The sequence below is a fragment of the Chiloscyllium punctatum genome, chromosome 37, assembly GCF_047496795.1.
Source record: "Chiloscyllium punctatum isolate Juve2018m chromosome 37, sChiPun1.3, whole genome shotgun sequence".
NCBI classification, from domain to species: domain Eukaryota; kingdom Metazoa; phylum Chordata; class Chondrichthyes; order Orectolobiformes; family Hemiscylliidae; genus Chiloscyllium; species Chiloscyllium punctatum.
Genome location: NC_092775.1, coordinates 19,585,652 through 19,609,226, shown reverse-complemented (window position 1 = coordinate 19,609,226; position 23,575 = coordinate 19,585,652). Strand labels below are relative to the sequence as shown.

Genomic DNA, 23,575 nt, shown 5'->3' with positions numbered 1-23,575 from the left:
AGCCCCTGAAACAGTCTCTCTGTATTTACTCTATCAAAATCCTTTAATCCATCAATCATCCCCTCTTAAATTTCTCAGCTGTAAGGATGACAATGGTTTTAGAAAGTGGGCAGTTTAATTTTTAACAGGAAACTTTCATTTCATGCATTGTATGATTTAGAAAGACATGGCTAAAACTATTGGTGAATGTTGAGATTTAGAAAAGAATTGGAGATAGAAATTCTTCTTGAGCATTCAGGCAACACAGCTGACATTTAATCAATCACCAAATAATTGACAACAAAATCAGGCACCCTGTATTAAGGGTGGCCTCAATCTGCCATCTATTTTGCACCACCACCCAAGATGATTTTCTGCCACTCAAATGGAAAACTCTTGGAGGGAGACAGGAACAAATTGGATAATAATATGGGGAAAATAAAAGAATAATCAATGATGAATCTGATTGGACAATTATTGGAACTCTCAACATCCACTCTAAGCTTTAAAAAGAGTTTCCTTTTCTCCTCTGATACCTTGCCAACAGGCTTTCATTTAAACATGAATTTTGATGGTAATTGCTACCATGGTGATTATTAGGTGAAGCCTTTAAGGCTATCAGAATAGGACTACTCCAAATGGAAGTGGTACAAATAAAAATTTGATTTGTATATATTAAAAGCTATTTAGAAAAACATGTTCATGAAAAATAAAAACAAATTCAAGTTCTGCAGTCTGTGGTGAATGACATTTAACAGACAAGAGTGTATGTATGTTCTGAAACAGTAAATTGAGTTATTGAATAAATGGCATATAACTTAAATTAAGATATCTGGAAAATAAGTCTCATTTTAACTGAACGGAACTTTGAAGTTGAAGGAAGCCAACTACTATTTGGATATTAGGAATATAAGTAGATAAAGGAGAAAAGCTTTGGGGATGCAAATCTGGGGAAGATCAAAACTAGAGGCTATAAGCAAAAGGTAGTTGCTAATAAATCTAAAAGAAATTCAGGAGAAACTTATTAAGGATATTAAGAATGTAGAACGCAATGCCACCATAAGTAGCTGATACAAATAGACAAGATGTGTTCTAGGAGGAGTAAGGTAAACATGATTGAGAAAAAGTTGAAGGGTATGATGAGGGTTAAATGAAGGGATTGGGAGAAGGTTCATGTGAAACTGTAACTTTGGAACAATTGGTGGAGCCGAATGGTCTATCTCCATGCTGTAGACTTAATGATCTATGTATAGATTAGGTAACAGCAGAGCTGTTCCAAAAACAAATTAAATGTTAGATTATATGCATTCTTTTATAACGCAAGAGTGGAATATCCTGCCACAATATCTGCTGAACAACAAATATTCCTAAATTACTACTCTTACAGAATAGTATAAATTAAAGATTTACTTGCTGTGAATGTCACACAGGAACAATTAATTTTCTGTGCACGTCAAAAGTTTTGTGAACCAGATCAGCATACAGTATTGTTAGTTTCCTTAAAAATAGGTCTCTTAAATTGTTTATATTCAAATATATATCTGGAAATTTGAAAAATGTCCCAGTGATTTACATACAAGTACACATACAAGTTTAATGCAGCAAATCACAATACTTACACCTTTGAAGATGAACCAGCAGCAGAAAGGTTTTGTCGAGAGTATGGTGCTGGAGAAGCACAGCAGGTCAGGCAGCATCCGAGGAGCAGGAGAATTGCCTTTCAGGCATAAGTCCTTCATTACTCTGATCTCCAGCATCTGCAGTGTTCACTTTCTCCTAGATAAGTTTTGTACCTATTTTTTATGGATTTATATTTATTGAATAAATTTATGGATTTGAATTTTAAAACTTATGAATATTTTAATATTGCAATTAATGTTCTAATTTATTTTTCAAATCTACCATTTTCATTTTATCAGTATATAAATGCATTTTTAATTTAAGTTGAAAAACATGAGTATTGGGGGCAGAACTGAATGTTTGGGTCAAGTGTAACACTTCCATGTGTAGAATACAATCACAGCATGCTGATACTCCAAACCCTTTTTCTAGCTCTTCTCTAAAGTCAAACTCCATGCCAACCATGGTTTTCACTTTTCATAGGATAGTCCCACTGTTCCATGAACAAGTCTGGTGAACCTTTGTTGCATCTATCTGTGGCAATAATACCTACCTTGAAGTAGGAAGACCAAAAGTATTCCAGGTGCAGTCTCCCTTAGCTTCTATATATCTGAAGCAATGCTTCACTATCCTGTACTTAAATCTGTTTATGATAAAGGCTCATACTCCATTTGCATTCTTAATAGCTTGTTGCACTTGCATGTTGGCTTTCAGTAAATTATTAACAAGTATACCTATGTCCCTTTGCGCTACTTATCTTTTGCATTTAAGAAATGGTCTCCACATCTTCCGACCAAGTGGATATCTTGTCATTTTTCACATTGTATCTTATCTGCAATGTTCTGTTGGACTTACTAAGTATTTCCAAATCCTCTGAAGTTGATTTACAGATTCCTCATGACACATATTCCTCTGTAGCTTTGTATCTTCCACAAATTTGGAAATATTTTGATTTGTCCTCACATCCAAATCATTGATATATATTGTAAACAATTGGGGCCGAAGTAATGATCCTACCCTGCTAGTCACAACCTGCCAATTTGAGAATGAAATGTTTATTCCTACTGTTTGTTTTCTGTCTGTCAGCCATTCCTTAATCCATGCCAGTAAATTTACCTTCTGTTCCATTTTGTTTTAATTTTATTAACCATTCTCTTGTGGTGGAGGACTTGATGAAAAGCCTTTTGAAAACTAAGTCCATCAGTTTTCCCTTTATCAATTTTGTTAGTATCATCCTCAAAAAAACTCAAGCTCATCAAACAGGATTTTGCATTTATATATCAATGCTTGACTATATGCCCAGTCTGATCCTTAGGTACCAAATGTAAGTTTGTCATGTTAAAGTAAAATACTGCAGATGTTATAAGTCTGAAATTTTAAAAATGCTGGAAGAAAACTCAGGTCTTGCAGCATCTGTGGCGAGGGAAACCGAGTTAACATTTCAAGTCATATTGGACTCGATGTTAGCTCTGTTTCTGACTTCACAGATGCTGCCAGATATGCTGTTTCTTGTGCACTTTCTGTATCTATTTATTACATCTTTCCTGCCATCTGTTGACCTTGTGACAAGGTATACCTTACTTTATGATGGCAGTATTCTAAAGTGGTTAAATTATCATGTCTGGATTCAGTCAGGACCTCTTGTGGTCTCTGCCCTGTTCAGATTACACCTATTTTTTTTCAAAATATACTCTGAAGTTAATAGGCTTTTGATGACAAGCAAGTGTATTTTATATTGTGGCAGTTACAATTAAGATGTTCATTTAGTTGTTAGAATTTTTAGGTAGTGGATGCAAATACCTTTAGATTTAGATTTAGATTGTAGACTAACTGATCACGAAGACATTGGGCCACTTCAGGTTGCTCATTACAGAAGGCTGAGGAAATCAAAATCCTTTCCCCACTAGGAAATTGTGTTCAAGTTCTGATTTTAGTTTGAAGTTACATGATTGTTGGATGATGCCGTATGCTCTTAACCTAGTGAGCCTACTTTCCAATGTAATTGTTGAAAGCAAGTCATTTTTGGTGTACATGTAATCGTCCAACTCAGAATATCATATTAGACTATTAACTGCAGAATGAAAGTGCTCACAAATACTTTTGATTTTACAAAAAATTTGCAATTGCAGCAATAATAAAGAGGATTAATCTTTGTTAGTTTAAGCCAACAGGGAGCTTCTGAAAATTGTTGGCTACCATTCAGCTCAATAGGAATAAAAATTATTATTGACAGCTTCTCTTGTTGTCATGTCTGAATATGATTAATGATTTGTAATGTGTATTATCTTGTCTTACCAGTAGTTATGGTGCATCACTATCCCCCATAAATTTCTTCAAAGGAAGTTGCCGTCCTGACCAGATTCTTTGTGACTTTCGTTGGTTTATTGATAACTGACATCTTTTCGGCACTTTATTTTTATTCTCCATTTTCAATAACCTTAACGCAATGTATCGTACACATTTTCTGCTCAGAAGAATAGACTGCATGTTTACCATCAGACCTATGTTAATATCACTAACTAATCAGTTTTTCCTTTTCATTATAGGAAAAGTAGGTGAGAGTACCTTAAGCAGGCAACCTTACACTCGCTAGATTGTTTTTGCATGTTGATCTTGGTGAACCGGATAAAATTACCATACAGGTCGTTCTGCTATAATGTATGTTTCGTTATTCCTAATTTTCTCTAACGCGATTGATGAATTGGGAACACTTTCTAAAGTGCAAACATTTAAAACACATGATGGCTGTAACACGATTACATTGCCAACACTTGAAGTACTGTTTCTAAAGCATGATTTTTCAATAACATGGGGTTGCACGAGAACACAACCTTCGCGTTATAGAACTACCTGTATTAGTTTGCATCACATGAAAGTCAAGCCCAATATAAATGGTTGTAATTTATTGTACATCTTTTTGCTTTCCAAACCTAGATTTCTTTATAATTGTAATTTATTGAAGGTGGTTGATATTATAGCTTTACTGGCTCTGTTAACATAGAGCACCATTTCAAAAGATGCCCCTTTCCTCAAGTTGTCAGTGAACTAAACAGCTTTCTGTTTTATTTGCAAGTTCCATGAGATCAATGAACAAAGTATTCTCAGAACACCTTTTGCTTAGGATTTCTGCTAAAATAGTTAATAAGTAAAATCATATGGCCATTGTTTCTGCAAGAGGTCATATTTTCACAGCTAAAGTACTTTTAATCACCCTTTTTATTTTCTTGGCTTCCCGGGTCAAGGGATAATATTTTTCATTTTCACACACCAAGAATATGATAAAACTAGCTGTACTTAAATACCCATCTGGAAGATTTCATGAGAACGTCACTAAAATGTACTAATTTTATGTCCTACCGGTTCCTCAAGGCTGTAAGTAAACATGAGCATGCATGTTTTTGTATTTCATTTTTTAAATGTTTCAAATGCCCATAGAATATCCTCAGTTGAACAGTGTTTTATCATAGCACTTAGTTGCAAGACAGCAAAACTGGCATTCTGTCTTATCTTGATGTATAGCCATTTGCCTGTCCAGTCCAGCTTTCTAATTGCTCTGTTTCTTCTTTTGCTAGAAGATCATCTTTCTGTGACAATTAGCACAGTTCATAGAATTCCTATAGTGTGGCAACAGGCCCTTCGACCCAAAAAGTCCACACTGACCACCCGAAGAGTGGTCCACCCAGACCCAATCCCCTACCCTATTACTCTACATTTACCCCTGCTTAGTGCACCTAACCTCCCCATCCCTGAATACTATGAACAATTTAGAATGGCCAATTCACCAAACCTACACATCTTTGGATTGTGGGAGGAAACCCATGCAGACACAGGGAAATCCATGCAAACTCCACACAGACGGAGGCTGGAATCAAACCTGGGTACCTGGTGCTGTGAGGCAACAATGCTCACCACTGGGCTACCATGTTGCCCTACCAGTATATGAATAACACTTGCTAACTGAAAGTTGCTCCTGATCTATAGAAGCTTAATGTCTAAGCTAGTATGTTCAAATGTCCACGAAACTTGATCTCCTCTCATAGATTCCCTGTTAATCGTATCTATGACAAATTACTCCAAATAATCACACATGCTCCCCATAGAAAATCATTGATATACATGTACATCCTAAAAACAAGTCTCCTACTTGCAGTGGAAAGGGGCTCTGATGGAGAGCCACTGGATCTGAAACATTAACTCTGATTTCTCTCCACAGATGCTGCCAGACTACTGAGCTTTTCCAGCAATTTCTGTTTTTATTTCTACTTCCAGTAGTGTTCCTAGATTGCTCTGTAGTCCTTGTTCTATTGCATAACCTAGTTCATCTGCTTGCCTGTATAGGTGTCTTTCTGTACTCTTACTCCTACAGGATCCCTCCCTCCCACAATCAGAGAATCTATTGCTGGTACATGATCATTTCCTGCTACATGAGTCAGTCTCTGTTTCACTATGAAAACTCAAACCAGAGTTTCTTATTTCCCACTGTTTCACCCCATTTTGCTGGTCCATATGTCTTGCCTCTTGTCCAACATCTTGGACAGTCAATATTGACTAAGGCACTGGCTTTCCCTTCTCTCCCCGCATACTGGCATTTCTTCATTTACTGGCGTCTTCTTGTATTCATGTCACTTGAGCACCCATTCTGGTTAGTTGTGCTTTGAATATGATAGCTCTGTTCTGTACCTCAATATCATTCTGCCTTTTGCCATTTGGTCCATTGTTTACCTCATATTCTGTTCAACAAGATGGTGATTTCAGAGATGTTGGGAAAAGTTAAGTAAGTGGGCAAATACATGACAGATACAGGGTGATGTGGATAAATGTGAGGTTATCCACTTTGGTGGGAAACATAGGCAGTCAGATTATTATTTGAATGGTGAGAGATTGAGAAAAGAGGAGGTCAGCAAAATCTGTATGTCCTCATACACCAGTTACTGAAAGTAAGCATGCAGGGCAACAGGCAGTGAAGGAGGCAATTAGTATCTCGGCCTTCAGAGTGAGAGGACTCAAGTACAAGAGTGGGGATGTCTTGCTGAAGCTTTACAGGTCAGACATACAGGGAGAGTCTGCATCAGTTATGACTATATTCACTGCGGTTTATGAAAATGGTGGGGAGTTGTGGAATCTCCTATAAACCTATAAAATTCAAACAAGATTAGACAGGGTAGATGCAGGAAGGATCTTCTCAATGACTAGGGAACTCAGAACCAGGGATCACAATCAAAGAGTTAAGGATAGGCCTTTTTAGAACAAAGAAGCCAAAGAATATCTTCTCCCAGAGAATGGTGAGCCTGTGGAATCTTCAGCCACAGAAAACTGTGGCAGCAAAAACATTCAAGACTTTCAAGAATAGTGTAGATATTGTCCTTCCAACTGAGAGGATCATAGGATATGGAGAGAAAGTGGGAACAGGGTACTGAGGTGGATGATTAGCCATGATCTCACAGGTCAAGTGGCCTATTCCTGCTCCTATATGCTATGTTTCTGTCAAATGAATGCATGTGAGATACAGGGTACTCTTACCAGTTTCTATTAATTGCTCAAATTCTGAAAGATTGTAATCATTCTCAATTGATCACAATTAATGGACCTTAATAGTTTGGTTAGCATGTTGGAGAATCATTGTCTTCCCATAACTCTACACTACCAGACTTTTTCACGATTTATGACCCTCCTTTTCACATGATACTAAATCCCCAGGATTGGTGGTCTTACATGATAGCCTAGAACTCTCCAAGGTTTCTCCAAGACTTCTGCCTTGTTGAATGCCATTGTTTGTGCATATTGAGCATACAACTGTGGAGTGAAAATTGAACTAAGGGGGACTATCACACAGCATAGAAGGTATTTTGGGATACCTTCCTTAGGTCAATTGATGAGGAGTGTAGCAGCAGCCATTCGAAACAAGGCCTTTACATGGGTTGCCCATGCCAAGACAGTTAATTTACAATTTGTTTGATTGGCTAAGATTTTGGGGACCATCTCATTGATCACATGGATTGACCAGAGTCCACTGTTAAAAGCACTATCAACTGTGGTGTTCATGACCTCTGTTCATATTTCTACATGGTACTAAATTTTCCATAAGCAAATACCCCTCCTTGTCAGTCAAAAATTTTATCAGTGCTCCTCTGTTCAGTTTCTGTCTATTTTTCCATGATTTAATCTATAATCACCCTTTTGTCTTTGCCAGGTGTTAACTGTAGAAAGTCTGAATCTGACTGCCATGTCTGTAAATAATTAAATGAAAATGTTTGTTTCTGACTTAGCCCTACATCTTAAAATCCAGGAATAGAATAGTGCTGGAAATGCACAACAGGTCAGGCAACATCCGAGGAGCAGGAAAATTGATGTTTTGGGCAGGAGCCCTTCATCAGGAACCATTCATGATGAAGGTCTCCTGCCCAAAACGTCGATATTCCTGCTCCTCGGATGCTGCCAGACCTGCTGTGCATTTCCAGCACCACTCTAATCTCCAGCATCTGCAGTCCTCACTTTCACCTTAAAATCCGTGGCTACTACTTCATAAAGATTTCATGCCAATGAAGGACTTAATTAGAACTTTCATATTCCCTCCAATACTTGAATCTTTATGACTGATGAATCTCAATAACATTTTAACGAAACTGTTCCATACGCTACCACTATCTAACATGGAACAATCAAGTGAATTTGAAACGAATATATTCAATTCTGGACTAAAACAGCTTGTACCTCGTACACACTCTTGAAACTGATCTTATCATCATCATAAACTTGTGAATTTTCTGTGTCAGGCATCAATTCAAAAACCCTGCTGATCCATCTTGGACATATTGATATTTTGAGTCTGAAATACCTGTTAACTGTTCCCAGAGTATTCGTGGGATTTATTCAGCTTTTATTGCTCCTCCAATTATGTCATCTGCCAGGACTACTAAAATGCCTTTCTTCTGTAACTCTTCTGTTGTATTGATGACTGCACCCTTATCTGTTTGACCTCAAAATGCCACCAGGCATTGAGTCCCCTATCCTTTGGGATACCACAGCATGTCCCATTTGCACCATCGAGGTTGGTGGAAATGACTGTTTCCTGAGAACTTTTTTAAAGGAGTAAGAATTTGATCCAAAAGTGTCTTTTTCTAACACTGAATGCCAGTTGCGATAGGAGCATATCTACATCTAATACCTTATAAAAGTGCAACAATTTAAAGCCAGGAGTAAGGAATCTAGGAGAAAATGAGGACTGCAGATACTGAAGATCAGAGTTGAGGAATGTGGCACTGGAAAAGCACAGCTGGTCAGGAGCAGAAGAATTGACATTTTGAGCATAAGCTCTTCATCAGGAATGAGGGGGTGGCCCAAGGGAGCTGAGAGATAAATGGGACTGGGGTGGGGCTGGGGGTAAGGTAGGTGGAAATGCGATAGGTAGATGAAGGTGGGGGTGAAGATGATAGGTCAGAGAGGAGGGTGGAGTGGACAGGTGGGAAGGGAGGTGGACAGATAGGACAGTTCAAGAGGGTGGTGCCGCATTGGAAGATTGGATCTGGGACAAGGTGGGGGAGGGGGAAATGAGGAAACTGGTGAAATCCACATTGATCCCATGTTGTTGGAGGGTCCCAAGGCAGAAGATGAGACATTCTTCCTCCTGGTGTCGGGTGGCTAGAGTTTGGTAGTGGAGGAGGCCCAGGACTTGCATGTCCTTGGCGGAGTGGGACAGGGAGTTAGTGTTCAGCCACAGGGCTGTGGGGTTGTTTAGTGCATGTCCCAGAGATGTTCTCTGAAAAGTTCCACAAGTGGGCATCCTGTCTTCCCAATGTAGAGGAGACCACATTGAGAGCAACGGACAAAGTCAATGACATATGTGGAAGTACAAGAAAATCTCTGGATGTGGAAGGATCCTTTGGGGTTTTGGAAGGAGGTGAGGGGTGAGGTGTTGGCACAGGTTGTGCAGTTCATGGTGGCATGGGAAGGTGCTGGGAGTGGAGAGTGGGTTGGTGGGGTCATAGACCTATTAAGGGGGTCGATGAGGGAATGGTCTCTCTGGAACTAAGACAGCAGTGGTGAGGGAAATATATCCCTGGTGGTGAGGTCTGTTTGTAGGTTGTGGAAATGGCGGAGGATGATACTCAGTAGATTGGCTGAACTGGTCCTCACCCTCATCACTTTCTCCTTTGAATCCTCCTGTTTCTTCCAGACGAAAAGGGTAGACATTGGCACCTGCATGGGCCCCAGCTATGCCTACCTCTTTGGGTACGTGGAACAGTCCATCTTCCACAGCTACACCAACACCATTTCCTCCGCTACATCAATGACAGTATTGACACCACTTCATACTCCCAGGAGGAGTTTGAACAGTTCATCAACTTCACAAACACCTTCCACCCCAACCTCAAGTTCTGGACCATCTCCCTCCCCTTTCTGGATCCCTCTACTTCCATTTCCAGCAACCAACTCAACACTGACCTCTACATCAAACCCACTGACTCCCACAGCGACCTGGACTACACCTCCTCCGACCCTGCCTCCTGTAAAACTAGCCGTTATTCCCAATTCCTCTACCTCTATTGCATCTGCTCCCAGGTGGGCCAAATCCACCAAAGAACATACCAGATGGCCTCCTCCTTGAAAGACCACAATTTCCCCTCCCAGTGGTCGACTGTGCCCTCCAGCACATCTCCACCACTTCATACACCTCCGCCCTTGAATCTCACCCATCCAATTACATCAAGGATAGAACACTGCCGCCGGTCCTCGCCTTCCACCTCCCCAACTTTCAGATACATCATATCATCCTCCACCATTTCCTCCACCTACAAACAGACTCCACCATCAGATTATATTTCACTCCCCACTCCTGTCTGCATTCTGCAGAGACCATTCACTCCAAGATTCCCTTGTTAGGTTCACACACCTCACCATCCCACCCTCCACTCTCGACACTTTCCCCTGCCACCGCAAGCCTGTGCCCACACCTCGCCCACACCTCACCCTCACCTCAGTCCAAGGCCCCAAATGATTCTTCCACATCCAACAGAGATTTACCTGTACTTCCACATGGGTCATCTTCTGTGTTTGTTGTTCTCAATGTGGTCTCCTTTACTTTGTGGAGACAGGATGCCACCTTATGGAATGTTTCAAAGAACATCTCTGGGACCTGTACCAAACAACCTCACCTGGGGCCAAACACTTTAACTCCCTGTCCCACTCCGCCAAGGGCATGCAAGTCCTGGGTGGCCTCCACCACCAAACTCTAGCCACTCAACGCCTGGAGGAAGAATACCTCATCTTCTGCCTTGATCCTTTGTGGTTGAGGGGTCCCAATGTTGATTTCACCAGTTTCCTTATTTCCCCTCACCACGCCCCAGCTTATCCCAGATCCAACCTTACAACAGCACCGCCCTATTGAACGGTCCTATCTGTTCATCTTCCTGCCCACCAATCTGCTCCACCCTCCTCTCAGACCTATCACCTTCACTCCCACCTTCATCTACCTATCGCATTCCCAGCTATCTTTTCACCCCCAGCCCCACCCCTGTTCCATTTATCTCTCAGCTCCCTTTGGCCACTCCCTCATTCCTGATGAAGAGATCATGCTCAAAACATCAACTTTTCTGCTCCTCAGATGCTGCCTGACAGGCTGTGTTTTTTCAGCGCCACGCCCTTTGAGTAAGGAATCCGTAAATTAAACTTCTGCAGGCATCTAAACAATGATCTACTAAATGCCATGATATATTCCTGTAAGGAATGAAAATCAGCCTTACAAAATCTATCGGAATCTGACCATGTCCCATAGGCATCTATTTAGCTTTATAAATTAAACTTAGAAGAAAATACATGAAGGACAAAAGGGTAACTAGGGAGAGAATAGGGCCTCGCAAAGATCAGCAAAGCGCCCTTTGTGTGGAGCATGGGGGAGATACTAAGCAAGTGTTTTGCATCAGTATTTACTGTGGCGAAGGGCATGGAAAATATAGAATGTCGGGAAACAGATGATGACATCTTGAAAAATGTCTATATTACAGAGGAGGAAGTGCTGGATGTCTCGAAATGCATAAAAGTGGATAAATCCCCAAGACCTGATCAGGTGTACCCTAGGACTCTGTGGGAAGCTAGGAAAGTGATTGCTGGGCCTCTTGCTGAGATATTTGAATCATCGATAGTCATAGGTGAGGTGCTAGAGGACTGAAGGTTGGCTAATGTGGTGCCACTGTTTAAGAAAGGTGGTAAGGACAAGCCATGGAACTGTAGACCAGTGAGCCTGACATTGTTAGTGGGCAAGTTGTTGGAGGGAATCCTGAGGGACAGGATGTTCATTAATTTGGAAATGCAAGGACTGATTAGGGATAGTCAACATGACTTTGTGTGTAGGAAATCCTGTCTCTCAAACTTGATTGAGTTTTTTGAAGAATTAACAAAGAGGATTGAAGAGGGCAGAGCGGTAGCTGTGATCTATATGGACTTCAGTAAGGCACTCAACAAGGTTCCCCAGGGTAGGCTGGTTAGCAAGGTTAGATCTCATGTAATACAGAGAGAACTCGCCATGTGGGTACAGAACTGGCTCAAAGGTAGAAGGCAGAGGGTGGTAGTGGAGGGTTGTTTTTCAGACTGGAGGCCTGTGACCAGTGGAGTGCCACAAGGATCGATGCTGGGTCCACTACTTTTCATCATTTATATAAATGATTTCGATGTGAGCATAAGAGGTACGGTTAGTAAGTTTGCCGATGACACCAAAATTGGAGGTGTATTGGACAGCGAAGGGGGTTACCTCAGATTACAACAGGATCTGGACCGGATGAGCCAATGGGCTGAGAAGTGGTAGATGGAGTTTAATTCAGATAAATGTGAGGTGCTGCATTTTGGGAAAGCAAATTTTAGCAGGACGTATACACCTTAATGGTAAGGTCCTGGGGAGTGTTGCTGAACAAAGAGACCTTGGAGTGCAGGTTCATAGCTCCTTGAAAGTGGAGCTGCAGGTAGATAGGATAGTGAAGAAGGCGTTTGTTATGCTTTCCTTTATCGGTCAGAATATTGAGTACAGGAGTTGGGAGGTCATGTTGCGGCTTTACAGGACATTAGTTAGGCCACTGTTGGAATATTGCACGCAGTTCTGGTCTCCTTCCTATCGGAAAGGTGTTGTGAAATTTGAAAGGGTTCAAAAAAGATTTACAAGGATGTTGCCAGGGTTGGAGGATTTGAGCTATAGGGAGAGGCTGAACAGGCTGGGACTGTTTTCCCTGGAGCATTGCCCTGGAGCATTGGAGGCTGAGGGGAGACCATAGAGGTTTATAAAATCATGAGGGGCATGTATAGGATAAATAGACAGTCTTTTCCCTGGGATCAGGGAGTACAGAACTAGACGGCATAGGTTTAGGGTAAGAGGGGAAAGATATAAAAGAGACCTACGGGGCAATGTTTTCACGCAGAGGATGGTGTGTGTGTGGAATGAGCTGCCAGAGGAAGTGGTGGAGGCTGGTACAATTGCAACATTTTAAGAGGCATCTGGATGGGTATGTGAATAGGAAGGGTTTGGAGGGATATTGGCAGGGTGCTGGCAGATGGGACTAGATTGGGTTGGGATATCTGGTCGGCATAGACGAGTTGGACCAAAGGGTCTGTTTCCGTGCTGTACATCTCTATCATTCTGTTCAAATATCTTCAGTATCCAACTGATAAGCATACAATTCACAGAAACCTTTGCTTTTGATTTTATATTTGTCAAATCCATACCTTTTTTTTTCTCTTTAGTAATGTTCACATATTCACTTGATTTTGCTTTTCAGATTTGGAATTCATCAGTGGTTAATCATCACCCTTACAATTTTCTTCTCCTTTCAGCTATTCTTCATAAAGTAACTGACATTAAAATATGTCTGAGAAAATATCCGACTTTCTCCTTTTGCCAACCGTTCTCTGCTACCACGTTAATTTATTCTGGTCCAGTGGTGAAGTAGCAAGCTAGACAGCAATCTTTTACTTACTATCAGTCTTGTTTACAGAATATAGCATTATTTAATGTCTGCCTCCTTCCTAATAAAGCCAGTGTCCCAAAATCTTTCTTTTTATACTCTTGAGTACCCATTCACCCATCAAAATCTTTCTTGTAAAGAAAACTTTCAAACAACCAGTTTGGACTTATGATGAATCTGTGGGCTAAATGAGTGTTGAACCTAAAACTTCTGGCCCAGAGGTTGGGACAGTAACATTGTGGCACAAAGTTCCCAACACTTCAAGTCCAAAAAAGACTTACCATGATGTTGTTGGGAATGGAGGATTTGAGTTATAAAGATAGACTGGGACTTTTTTCACTGGAGCTTAGGGGTTGAGGGGTGACCTTCTAGAAGTTCATAAAATCATGAGAGGTAGATAAGGTGAATAGCAAGGACTGGGTGAGTTCAAAATTAGGGGAAATACTTTTAAGGTGAGAGGAGAAAGATTTAAAAAGAACATTGGGGCAACTTTTTTACATAGTGTTTCATTTATTCGTTCGTTCGTTCATTCATATGTGGAATGAACTTCCAGAGAAAGTGGTAGATGTAGGTACAGTTACAAAATTTAAAAGACATTTAGATAAGTACATGAATAGGAAAGGTTTGGAGGGATGTGGGTCAAAAGCAGGGAACATGGTTATTGTGGACTAGTTGGATCAAATGGTCTGTTTCCATGCTGTATGACTTGGTAGCAGTTATTACCAGATAATGGCTTTGGATTTATGAAAATAGTAAAGCTGTCTATGATCAAAATTATAATGGAGATAATCTAACAGCAACGTCAGGAGTTAAATGTAGTAATCCAAATGTTGCTGTCAGAAGTATCCTGAGCAATCCTTATTGATAAAGCCAGCATTGAAATAAATAGTGGTATGAACATGCAATTCTTACCCACTACTTCTGCTCTAAAAATGGCTGGAAAATGTTAGGCTGGTGCATTTATAAGTGACTTTTATCGTGGTGCAATAGTGATAATTACTTAAGAAAAACCTTTTTCACCCTGAAAGAATTTTGTCGATACAGAACTCTGTTCCTTCAGAAGAAAATTAGTCATAGAGTCATAGAGATGTACAGCATGGAAACAGACCTTTCAGTCCAACCCAATCTAGTCCCACCTGCCAGCCCCCGGCCCATATCCCACCAAACCCTTCCTATTCATATACCCATCCAAATGCTTCTTAAATGTTGCAATTGTACCAGCCTCCACCACTTCCTCTGGCAGGTCATTCCATACATGCATCACCCTCTGTATGAAAAAGTTGCCCCTTAGGTCGCTCTTATATCTTTCACCATAAACCTATGCCCTCTAGTTCTGGACTCCCCGACCCCAGAGAAAAGACTTTGCCTATTTACCCTATCCATGCCGCTCATGATTTTGTAAACCTCTATAAGGTCACCCCTCAGCCTCTGCTCCAGGGAAAACAGCTCCAGCCTGTCCAGGCTCACCCTCTAGCTCAGATCCTCTAATCCTGGCAACATCCTTGTAAGTCTTTACTGAACCCTTGCAAGTTTCACAGCATCTGTCCGATAGAAAGGAGACCAGAATTGCACACAATATTCCAACAGTGGCCTAACCAATGTCCTGGACAGCCGCAACATGACCTCCCAACTCCTGTACTCAGTACTCTGACCAATAAAAGAAAGCATACCAAACACCTCCTTCACTCTCCTATCTACCTGCGACTCCACTTTCAAGGAGCTATGAACCTGCACTCCAAGGTCTCTTTGTTCAGCAACACTCCCTAGGACCTTACCATTAACTGTATAAGTCCTGCTAAGATTTGCTTTCCCAAAATGGAGCAACTCGCATTTATCTGAATTAAACTCCATCTGCCACTTTTCAGCCCATTGGCCCACCTGGTCCAGATCCTGTAGTAATATGAGGTAAACCTCTTCGCTGTCCACTACATCTCCAATTTTGGTGTCATCTGCAAACGTACTAACTGTACCTCTTGTGCTCGCATCCAAATCATTTATGTAAATGACAAAAAGTAGTGGACCCAGAACTGATCCTTGTGGCACTCCACTGGTCATAGGCCTCCAGTGTGAAAAACAACCCTCCACCACCACCCTCTGTCTTCTATCTTTTGAGCTAGTTCTGTATCCAAATGGCTAGTTCTCCCTGTATTCCGTGAGATCTGACGTTGCTAATCAGTCTCCCATGAGAAACCTTGTTGAACGCCTCACTGAAGTCCATATAGATCACAACTACCGCTCTGCCCTCATCAATCCTCTTTGTTACTTCAAAAAACTCAATCAAGTTTGTGAGACATGATTTCCCATGCACAAAGCCATGTTGACTATCCCTAATCAGTCCTTGCCTTTCCAAATACGTATACATCCTGTCCCTCAGGATTCCCTCCAACAACTTGCCCACCAACGAGGTCAGGCTCACTAGTCTATGGTTCCCTGGCTTGTCCTTACCACCCTTCTTAAAAAGTGGCACCACATTAGCCAACCTCCAGTCTCCTAGCACCTCACCTGTGGCTATCGATGATACAAATATCTCCGCGTGAGGCCCAGCAATCACCTCTCTAGCTTCCCACAGAGTTCTAGAGTATAGCTGATTAGGTCTTGGGGATTTATCCACCTTTATGTATTTTTTAAGACATCCAGCACTTCCTCCTCTGTAATTTGGACATTTTTTCACAGTGTTACCATCTATTTCTGTACAGTCTATATCTTCCATATCCTTTTCCACGATAAATATTAATACAAAATACTCGTGTAGTATCTCCCCAATTTTCTGTGGCTCCACACAAAGGCTGCCTTGCTGATTTTTGAGGGGCCCTATTTTCTCCCTAGCTACCCTTTTGTCCTTAATGTATTTGTAAAAACCCTTTGATTCTCCTTAATTCTCTTTTTGCCAAAGCTATCTCATGTCCCCTTTTTGCCTTCCTGATTTCCCTCTTAAGTATACTCCTACTTCCTTTATACTCTTCTAAGGATTCACTCGATCTATCCTGTCTATACTTTACATACGCTTCTTTCTTTTTAACCAAATCCTCCATTTCTTTAGTCATCCAGCATTCCCTATACCTACCAGCCTTTCCTTTCACCCTAACAGGAATATACTTTCTCTGGATTCTCGTTATCTCATTTCTGAAGGCTTCCCATTTTCTAACTGTCCCTTTGCCTGCAAACATCAGCCCCCAAACAGCTTTCAAAAGTTCTTGCCTAATTCCATCAAAATTGGCCTTTCTCCAATTTAGAACTTCAACTCTTAGATCTAGTCTATCCTCTTCCATCACTGTTTTAAATCTAATAGAATTATGGTCACTGGCCCCACTGACACCTCAGTCACCTGCCCAGCCTTATTTCCCAAGAGTTCTAGTAGGTACATCCACATACTGAATCAGAAAATTTTCTTGTACACACTTAACAAATTCCTCTCTATCTAAACTCTTAACACTATGGCAGTCCCAGTTTATGTTTGGAAAGTTACAATCCCCTACCATAATCACCCTATTATTCTTACAGATAGCTGAGATCTCCTTAAAAATTTGTTTCTCAATTTCCCTCTGACTATTGAGGGCTCTATAATACAATCCCAATAAGGTGATCATCCGTTTCTTACTTCTCAGCTCCACCCAAATAACTTCCCTGGATGTACTTCCAGGAATATCCTCCCTCAGCACAGTTGTAATGCTATCCCTTATCAAAAAATGCCACTCCCCCTCTTGCCTCCCTTTCTATCCTTCCTGTAGCATTTGTATCCTGAAATGTTAAGCTGCCAGTCCTGTCCATCTCTAAGCCATGTTTCTGTAATTGCTGTGATATCCCAGTCCCATGTTCCTAACCAAGCCCTGAGTTCATCTGCCTTCCCTGCTAGGCCCCTTGCATTGAAATAAATGCAGTTTAATTTATTAGTCCTACCTTGTCCCTGCCTGCCCTGACTGTTTGATTCGCTTCTGTTCTCAACTGTATCAGCCTCAGATTGATCTCTTTCCTCACTATCCCCCTGGGTCCCAAACCCCCCCACGTTAGTGGTTTAAATCCTCTCGAGCAGCCCTAGCAATTCTCCCAGCCAGTATATTAGTCCCCTTCCAATTTAGGTGCAATCCGTCCTTCTGGTACAAGTCATAGAGATGTATAGCATGGAAACGGACCGTTCGGTCTAACCCAACAATGCAGATTAGATATCCCAACCCAATCTAGTCCAACCTGTCAGCACCCGGCCCATATCCTTCCAAACCCTTCCTATTCATATACCCATCCAAATGCCTTTTTAAATGTTACAATTGTAATAGCCGCCACCACTTCCTCTGGCAGCTCATTCCATACACGTACCACCCTCTGCGTGAAAAAGTTGCCCGTTAGGTCTCTCTTATATCTTTCCCCTCTCACCCTAAACCTATGCCATCTAGTTCTGGATTCTCCCAACCCAGGGAAAAGACTTTGTCTATCTACCCTATCCATGCCCCTCATAATTCTGTAAACCTCTATTAGGTCACCCCTCAGCCTCCAATGCTCCAGGGAAAACAGCCCCAGCTTGTTCAGCCTCTCCCTATAGCTCAAATCCTCCAACCCTGGCAACATCCTTGTGAATATTTCCTACACCCTTTCAAGTTTCACAACATCTTTCTGATAGGAAGGAGACCAGAATTGCTCGCAATATTTCAACAGTGGCCTAACCAATGTCCTGTACAGCCACAACAGGCTTTCCCATACTGTACTCAATACTCCGACCAATAAAGGAAGGCATCCCGAATGCCACCTTCAGTATCCTATCCACTTCTACCCCAAAAGAGATTCCACTGATCCAAAAATGTGAATCCTTCTCCCATACACCAGCTCCTCAGCCATGCATTCATCTGCTCTATCCTCCTATTCCTGTCCTCACTAGCTCTAGCACTGGGAGTAATCCAGATATTACTACTCTTGAGGACCTCCTTTTTAAATTCATGCCTAACTTTCTGTAATCTCTGTTGGAGAATTTTTTTAAAAATGCATTTTTTTTTCTGTCGGTCTTTAATCTCTCATACTAACCCAATTGTATTTCCTAATCTCTATTCCACTTGCTGTACATTCTTTAAATCTAATTTGTGTGTCTTGCTTTGGGCAGAACTCTCCACTTGTCTAAAGATGGTTCAGTTTGATTGACCAAGGAGCCTTGCTGCTTGTAGACAATGCTGCACTGGAAACAATACTGGATTTAAAGAATCTCTATTGACAGTGTAGACAGCAGTGAGAAAAGTGAATATTGAGCACCATCGCAAATGGAGAGCAAGCTCTGAAATTGCATCTTTCACTGGAACCTACACGCAGTTTAATGTAGGGAATCAGGCAGAAAACTGATCACAATAGGTTGGGCTTCATAGACTTTAAGCCACATGCACTGGCACCTGTGTGGTACTGCATTGCAATTAACTAAAGGTTTGAGGTTGAATAACAAAATTAGAAGTTGTTGAGGAGGGTTAGAATGAGAAAGCTCTCCATGAGAATGTATTTTATGTTCATACATTTTTCATGAAGGACTATAATTTGAAGAGTGAAAGTCAAAATTGGAAGAAGGTTCTCTTTTCATAGAAGGTCATTAGAACATGATTATCAAGCTATTATCAAAGCTAATAAAACAAAATCTGATAAAGATTCGCAAACGACATGAAAAGTTACAAGGACAGGGCAGTAAGTTTGACCAAAAAAGGATAGCTGCAATTCGAAAGCTAGATTGGTTCCTTTGTGCAATAGAATTCTCAGTGTGCTGCTGAGAAAAACTGTAATTACGATCAGCAAAATACTTTCTTATAGTTGATCTTTCTCAAGTGTAGTCTCAGATGTAATGGAACCAATTTGCCCACAATAGGATGCAACAATGAATGATGAGATAAATAACAGACAATCTGTTTTATTGATGTTCATTAATTCATAGATGACCAAGATAGTGGTAAAATGTGTTTGAGTAGCACTATGCAATCTTTTATGCCCATTATTATAGAAAAGTGTTGGTTTGGTTTAATGTATTGATTGACTATTGGCACTTTCAAAAATGCAGTATGCTCTCAATATTACATTGAGGACAATTTTACATGTATTATTGTTGAATAGAGGATATAACTACAGATTTCAGATAGGGAAGATTTACTACAGAATGAAATTATAGAACTCTGACCATATATACTTTTGAGTATATCACAACTAAATTAGGGAGAAATGTCTGTTTTTTTAATAACGTGTGTGTTTGTAAAATGTTTCATTATATTGTGCGGCTTATTTTTCAAGTTATTCAAATTTCTTGTGTTTGGAACACAATTGCTTGTCTGTAAATAAAGATGAGCAAACTTCAATTCCAGTGTTTTTTCTGTGCGCAAGCTTTACTTTCTTGCCTCATTAAAGTCATAAAATTGACGAATAACAGCTTCTAGTGAAACTAGTGTTAATTCACATTGATACATTTGGGAAGTATGGTAGGGCGTCTCCTGTAATTGTCATTACATGTACATTAGCTTGTTTAAAGGGTCGTACTCTCACCACTGAATTAAATATTTGTAAGTTATGCGCCCAATCCAAAGCTAGAACACAATGTAGACTGCTGCTTTAATCCAGTACAGAAAGAATAATGAATGCATTCTTGGAAATGTGCTCATTTAGATAAAACATAACATCATGGACTTTCTTGACGAATAGTAAGGGGTTTGCCTAGTATGCTCATGAGCATTTCTCCAGCGGCTCATTCACCTAATTTATTTGTGGGGCTATGCTGTGCATAAATTGGTTGCCATATGTTTTATTTAATATTGTTTTATGTTTTACTTTTCAATTTTATTTCTTGCTGTTCAAAATTCTTTAAGCAGAATCTTCTTTCTAGTCATATCGATGTAATTGATATTAATATGCATTATGATGGGGTCCCTCCCCTTCCACTGGAAGTTCTGGTTAGTTCATTAATTAGGCTGTGCTTTCAATGCACTACTTGAAAATAAACCTGCTCAAAGCCCCTAACTACAAAATTTTAAACTACATATTTTACTTTAATGCCAACTACAAATTACAGTCTAAATTAGGTTTACACAAATTAAGGGTTTTGACACTTTCTCACCCAATAACTGCACTCATTTGCTACAAACTGGTGCAAGTCTGCTTCAAATATTACTTGCCACTTATCAGCCCAAGCCTTTTGTCCAGATCTTGCTGCATATTTGCGCAGACTGCTTCAGTATTTGAGGTGTTGTGAATGGTAATGAACATTGTGCAAACATTTCCACTTCTGACTTTGTAATGTAAGGAAGGTCATTGATGAAACAGCTGAAGATAGTTGCATCTGGGATACTATCCTCAGGATGTCCTGCGGTCCTGAGACAGAGTGATAGACCTTCAGCAACCACAACCGTTTTCCTTTGTGCAAGATATGACTCCAATCAGTGAAACATTTTCTTCCAATTCCCAACCAGTTCAGTTTTGCCAGGACTCCTTGATGCCATACTCAGTCTAATGCTGTCTTGTTATTTGCCAACAAGATGTCAGTAGTTACGCTGCAGAAGTAATTAACTGGTCATGAAGCACTTTGGGATATCCTAAGGATGTGGAAAAAAAACTGTTGTGTAAAATGTACACATTTCTAGCGTCATAATTTCTCACAAAATTGAATAAATATTAACTCAATAGTTCTTTTATTTGCAAGCCTCCTTTTGATTTTAATGGCGAGCATTTGATTGAATTGTATCAATCTGCTCAGATAATCACATTTTAAATACCTTTATTTTTGATTGGGACATTAAATTCATGAAAATATTGTTTTCCAGAATCTAAATGAATGGGAATTCTAAATAAATTGTTTTCTTCATCTAGGAATGGTTCTTGTGCGAAGTGACAGTGGACAGTTGATGCTGATTCCTCAGCAAGCTCTACAACAGATGCAGTCACAAGCTCAGTCTCAAGGGGCACTCACTTCAAGATCAGCTACACCTACCAGTGGTCCTCCAGTTCAGATCTCAACAGTACAGGTAAGGGAATGCTCCCCACTCAGGGTCCACAGTTGAATTTGCTAAGTATTTTAACTCATACAACAGAGTCTGCTTAGTACTTGGCTGGAACATTTTGTCTGCTACCTCACTTCAATGAGGGTTAAATGGTTTTGATGCAGTTTTATCCAGATGAAGAACTTGCAGTCTGGATTTGAAAGTCAGTTCTATTGTCAGATGGCTGCATATTGTAAATCTGAACTCCAGGTTTATTAGTATTCCAAAAAATGTCTTTGGATCCTAGAAGTAGACTTTCCAGCGATGTTATATTGAGCTTTGTTTGTGCCACTGATTGTCATGTGCACACAGTTGATAGTATCAGAAAAAAAATGTAAAATGTTGCTTTTAATTTTCATTACTTTTTAATAGATTGAAAACATGAAACTAATATTTATGTTTTTTTAACTAAACTATAATGCCTTCTTTCGAGGCAAAGTCAATACAGTGGAGCATTCTAGCCATGTAATTGAATTTTTGTTGTTTTTTGCCGTAATTTTCATAATGTAGATGTAAAATAAAATGTCTGTCTTTCCTTAAATCTATCAGCACTAGCTAACAATAAAAAAGGGTTCTTCTCAAGACATGTTGGTGTCTAACAGCTGAACCTAAATCTGGAGTTGTAGGAACATATAAATATAAGAATAGGAGCAATTGTAGACCATCTAACCTTTTGAACCTATTCTACCTTTAATTGTGATCATGGCTAATCATTTGTCTCAACTCTATTGTACCATCTGCTGTTGATTTTCTTGGATCAGAGCCTTTTCCTGTCAGCTGTAAATATAGTAATTATTGGAGAATCCATAAATCTGTGGTTGACAGTTCCAAAGTTTCACAGTCATTTGATTTGAAAACATTTCTCCTCATGATTCTCATGTTCTGGACTCCCCATTCCTGGGATACAACTACTGGGTGGGTACCCTGTTAAATGCCTTCAGGTTATTGTGTGTTTCAATCATTCCTCCTTCTTTCATTCTCTTCATTCCTGACAGTATAGGCCCAATTTACTCAGCAGCAACATGAGGCAATCCTGTTACACTACAAACTAATTTCATGGCTCTTTGCTGCACTGCCTCCAACACAAAATGTCCTTCATTAAATGTGGAGATGAAAACTGTGCACGTTACTCTAAATGTGGTCTTATCAAAGCCCTATGCTATTGTAGCAAGACTTCCTTTGTCTTGTACTACAATCTGCTTGTAGTACAGTAATTTTCCCCCAAATACATGGTGTAACTGCATGCAAGCTTTCTGTTTCCTTGCATGATTACATCTGCTTATAAAACAGTAATAACTAGGGTTTAAATTGTCTAGGTAATCTGTGAGCACCATTTTTATTAATTCACAGGCCAGATCAATTTCTTATGCTTAACATTCAGAAAATAGTTTTTAATACATACCCATCATCTGTTGAGATACACATGGTAATTATTTATATAAATATGTTCAAATTCTAACATGATAATTAGTAACTCATTCTTTTTCTCAGCAATGAAACATTCTAATTTGTTCCAATTAATGTTGCAAATCTTAAACTTGAGAAATAAATAGGTCCACTAAATTTGCAAGGGTGGGTTTGTAAAATAGATAAATTAGTTTCGGTTCATTAGACATTGGCAGTATTGAGGAAAGGTCGTCTTCAGAATTGTGCTTAAATTAGTATTCGGGCAACTTGTATAATTAGAGCACTGAAGACAACTTTAAATCAAATATTGATAGAACAAAGTGATCATGTAACTTCATTTATGGGATGTGTACGTCACTGAACACCAGCATTTATTGCTGTCCTAATTACCTTCGATATGGTGGTGGTGAGCCATCTTCTGTAGTCTTGATGGTGAGTTTATTGAAGATTTTCAGGACAGTTTCCTAGCACAGCATGTTCCGGAGCCAAAGGGCAGGGAATTCTAGATCGCATAATAGCAGTGATTGTAACACGATTGGATTCACATTCAATCTGAGGGTTAGAATAGTTTGTCCAAGACAACATTTTAAGCTTAATAAGGGCAATGTTGAGGGAATGAAGACAGGATTGACTAAAGAGAACTGG

General features: G+C 40.0%; 1 protein-coding gene across 1 annotated transcript in view; it reads left to right on the top strand.

The window, feature by feature from the left end:
• LOC140462914 (transcription initiation factor TFIID subunit 4-like) overlaps positions 1-23,575 on the top strand; it is a 102,006-nt gene that overhangs the window by 36,501 nt on the left and 41,930 nt on the right. The window contains exon 2 of the mRNA XM_072556392.1: positions 21,354-21,508. Within this exon, the coding sequence (XP_072412493.1) occupies positions 21,354-21,508 (155 nt within the window). The remainder of the gene's footprint in view (positions 1-21,353; positions 21,509-23,575) is intronic.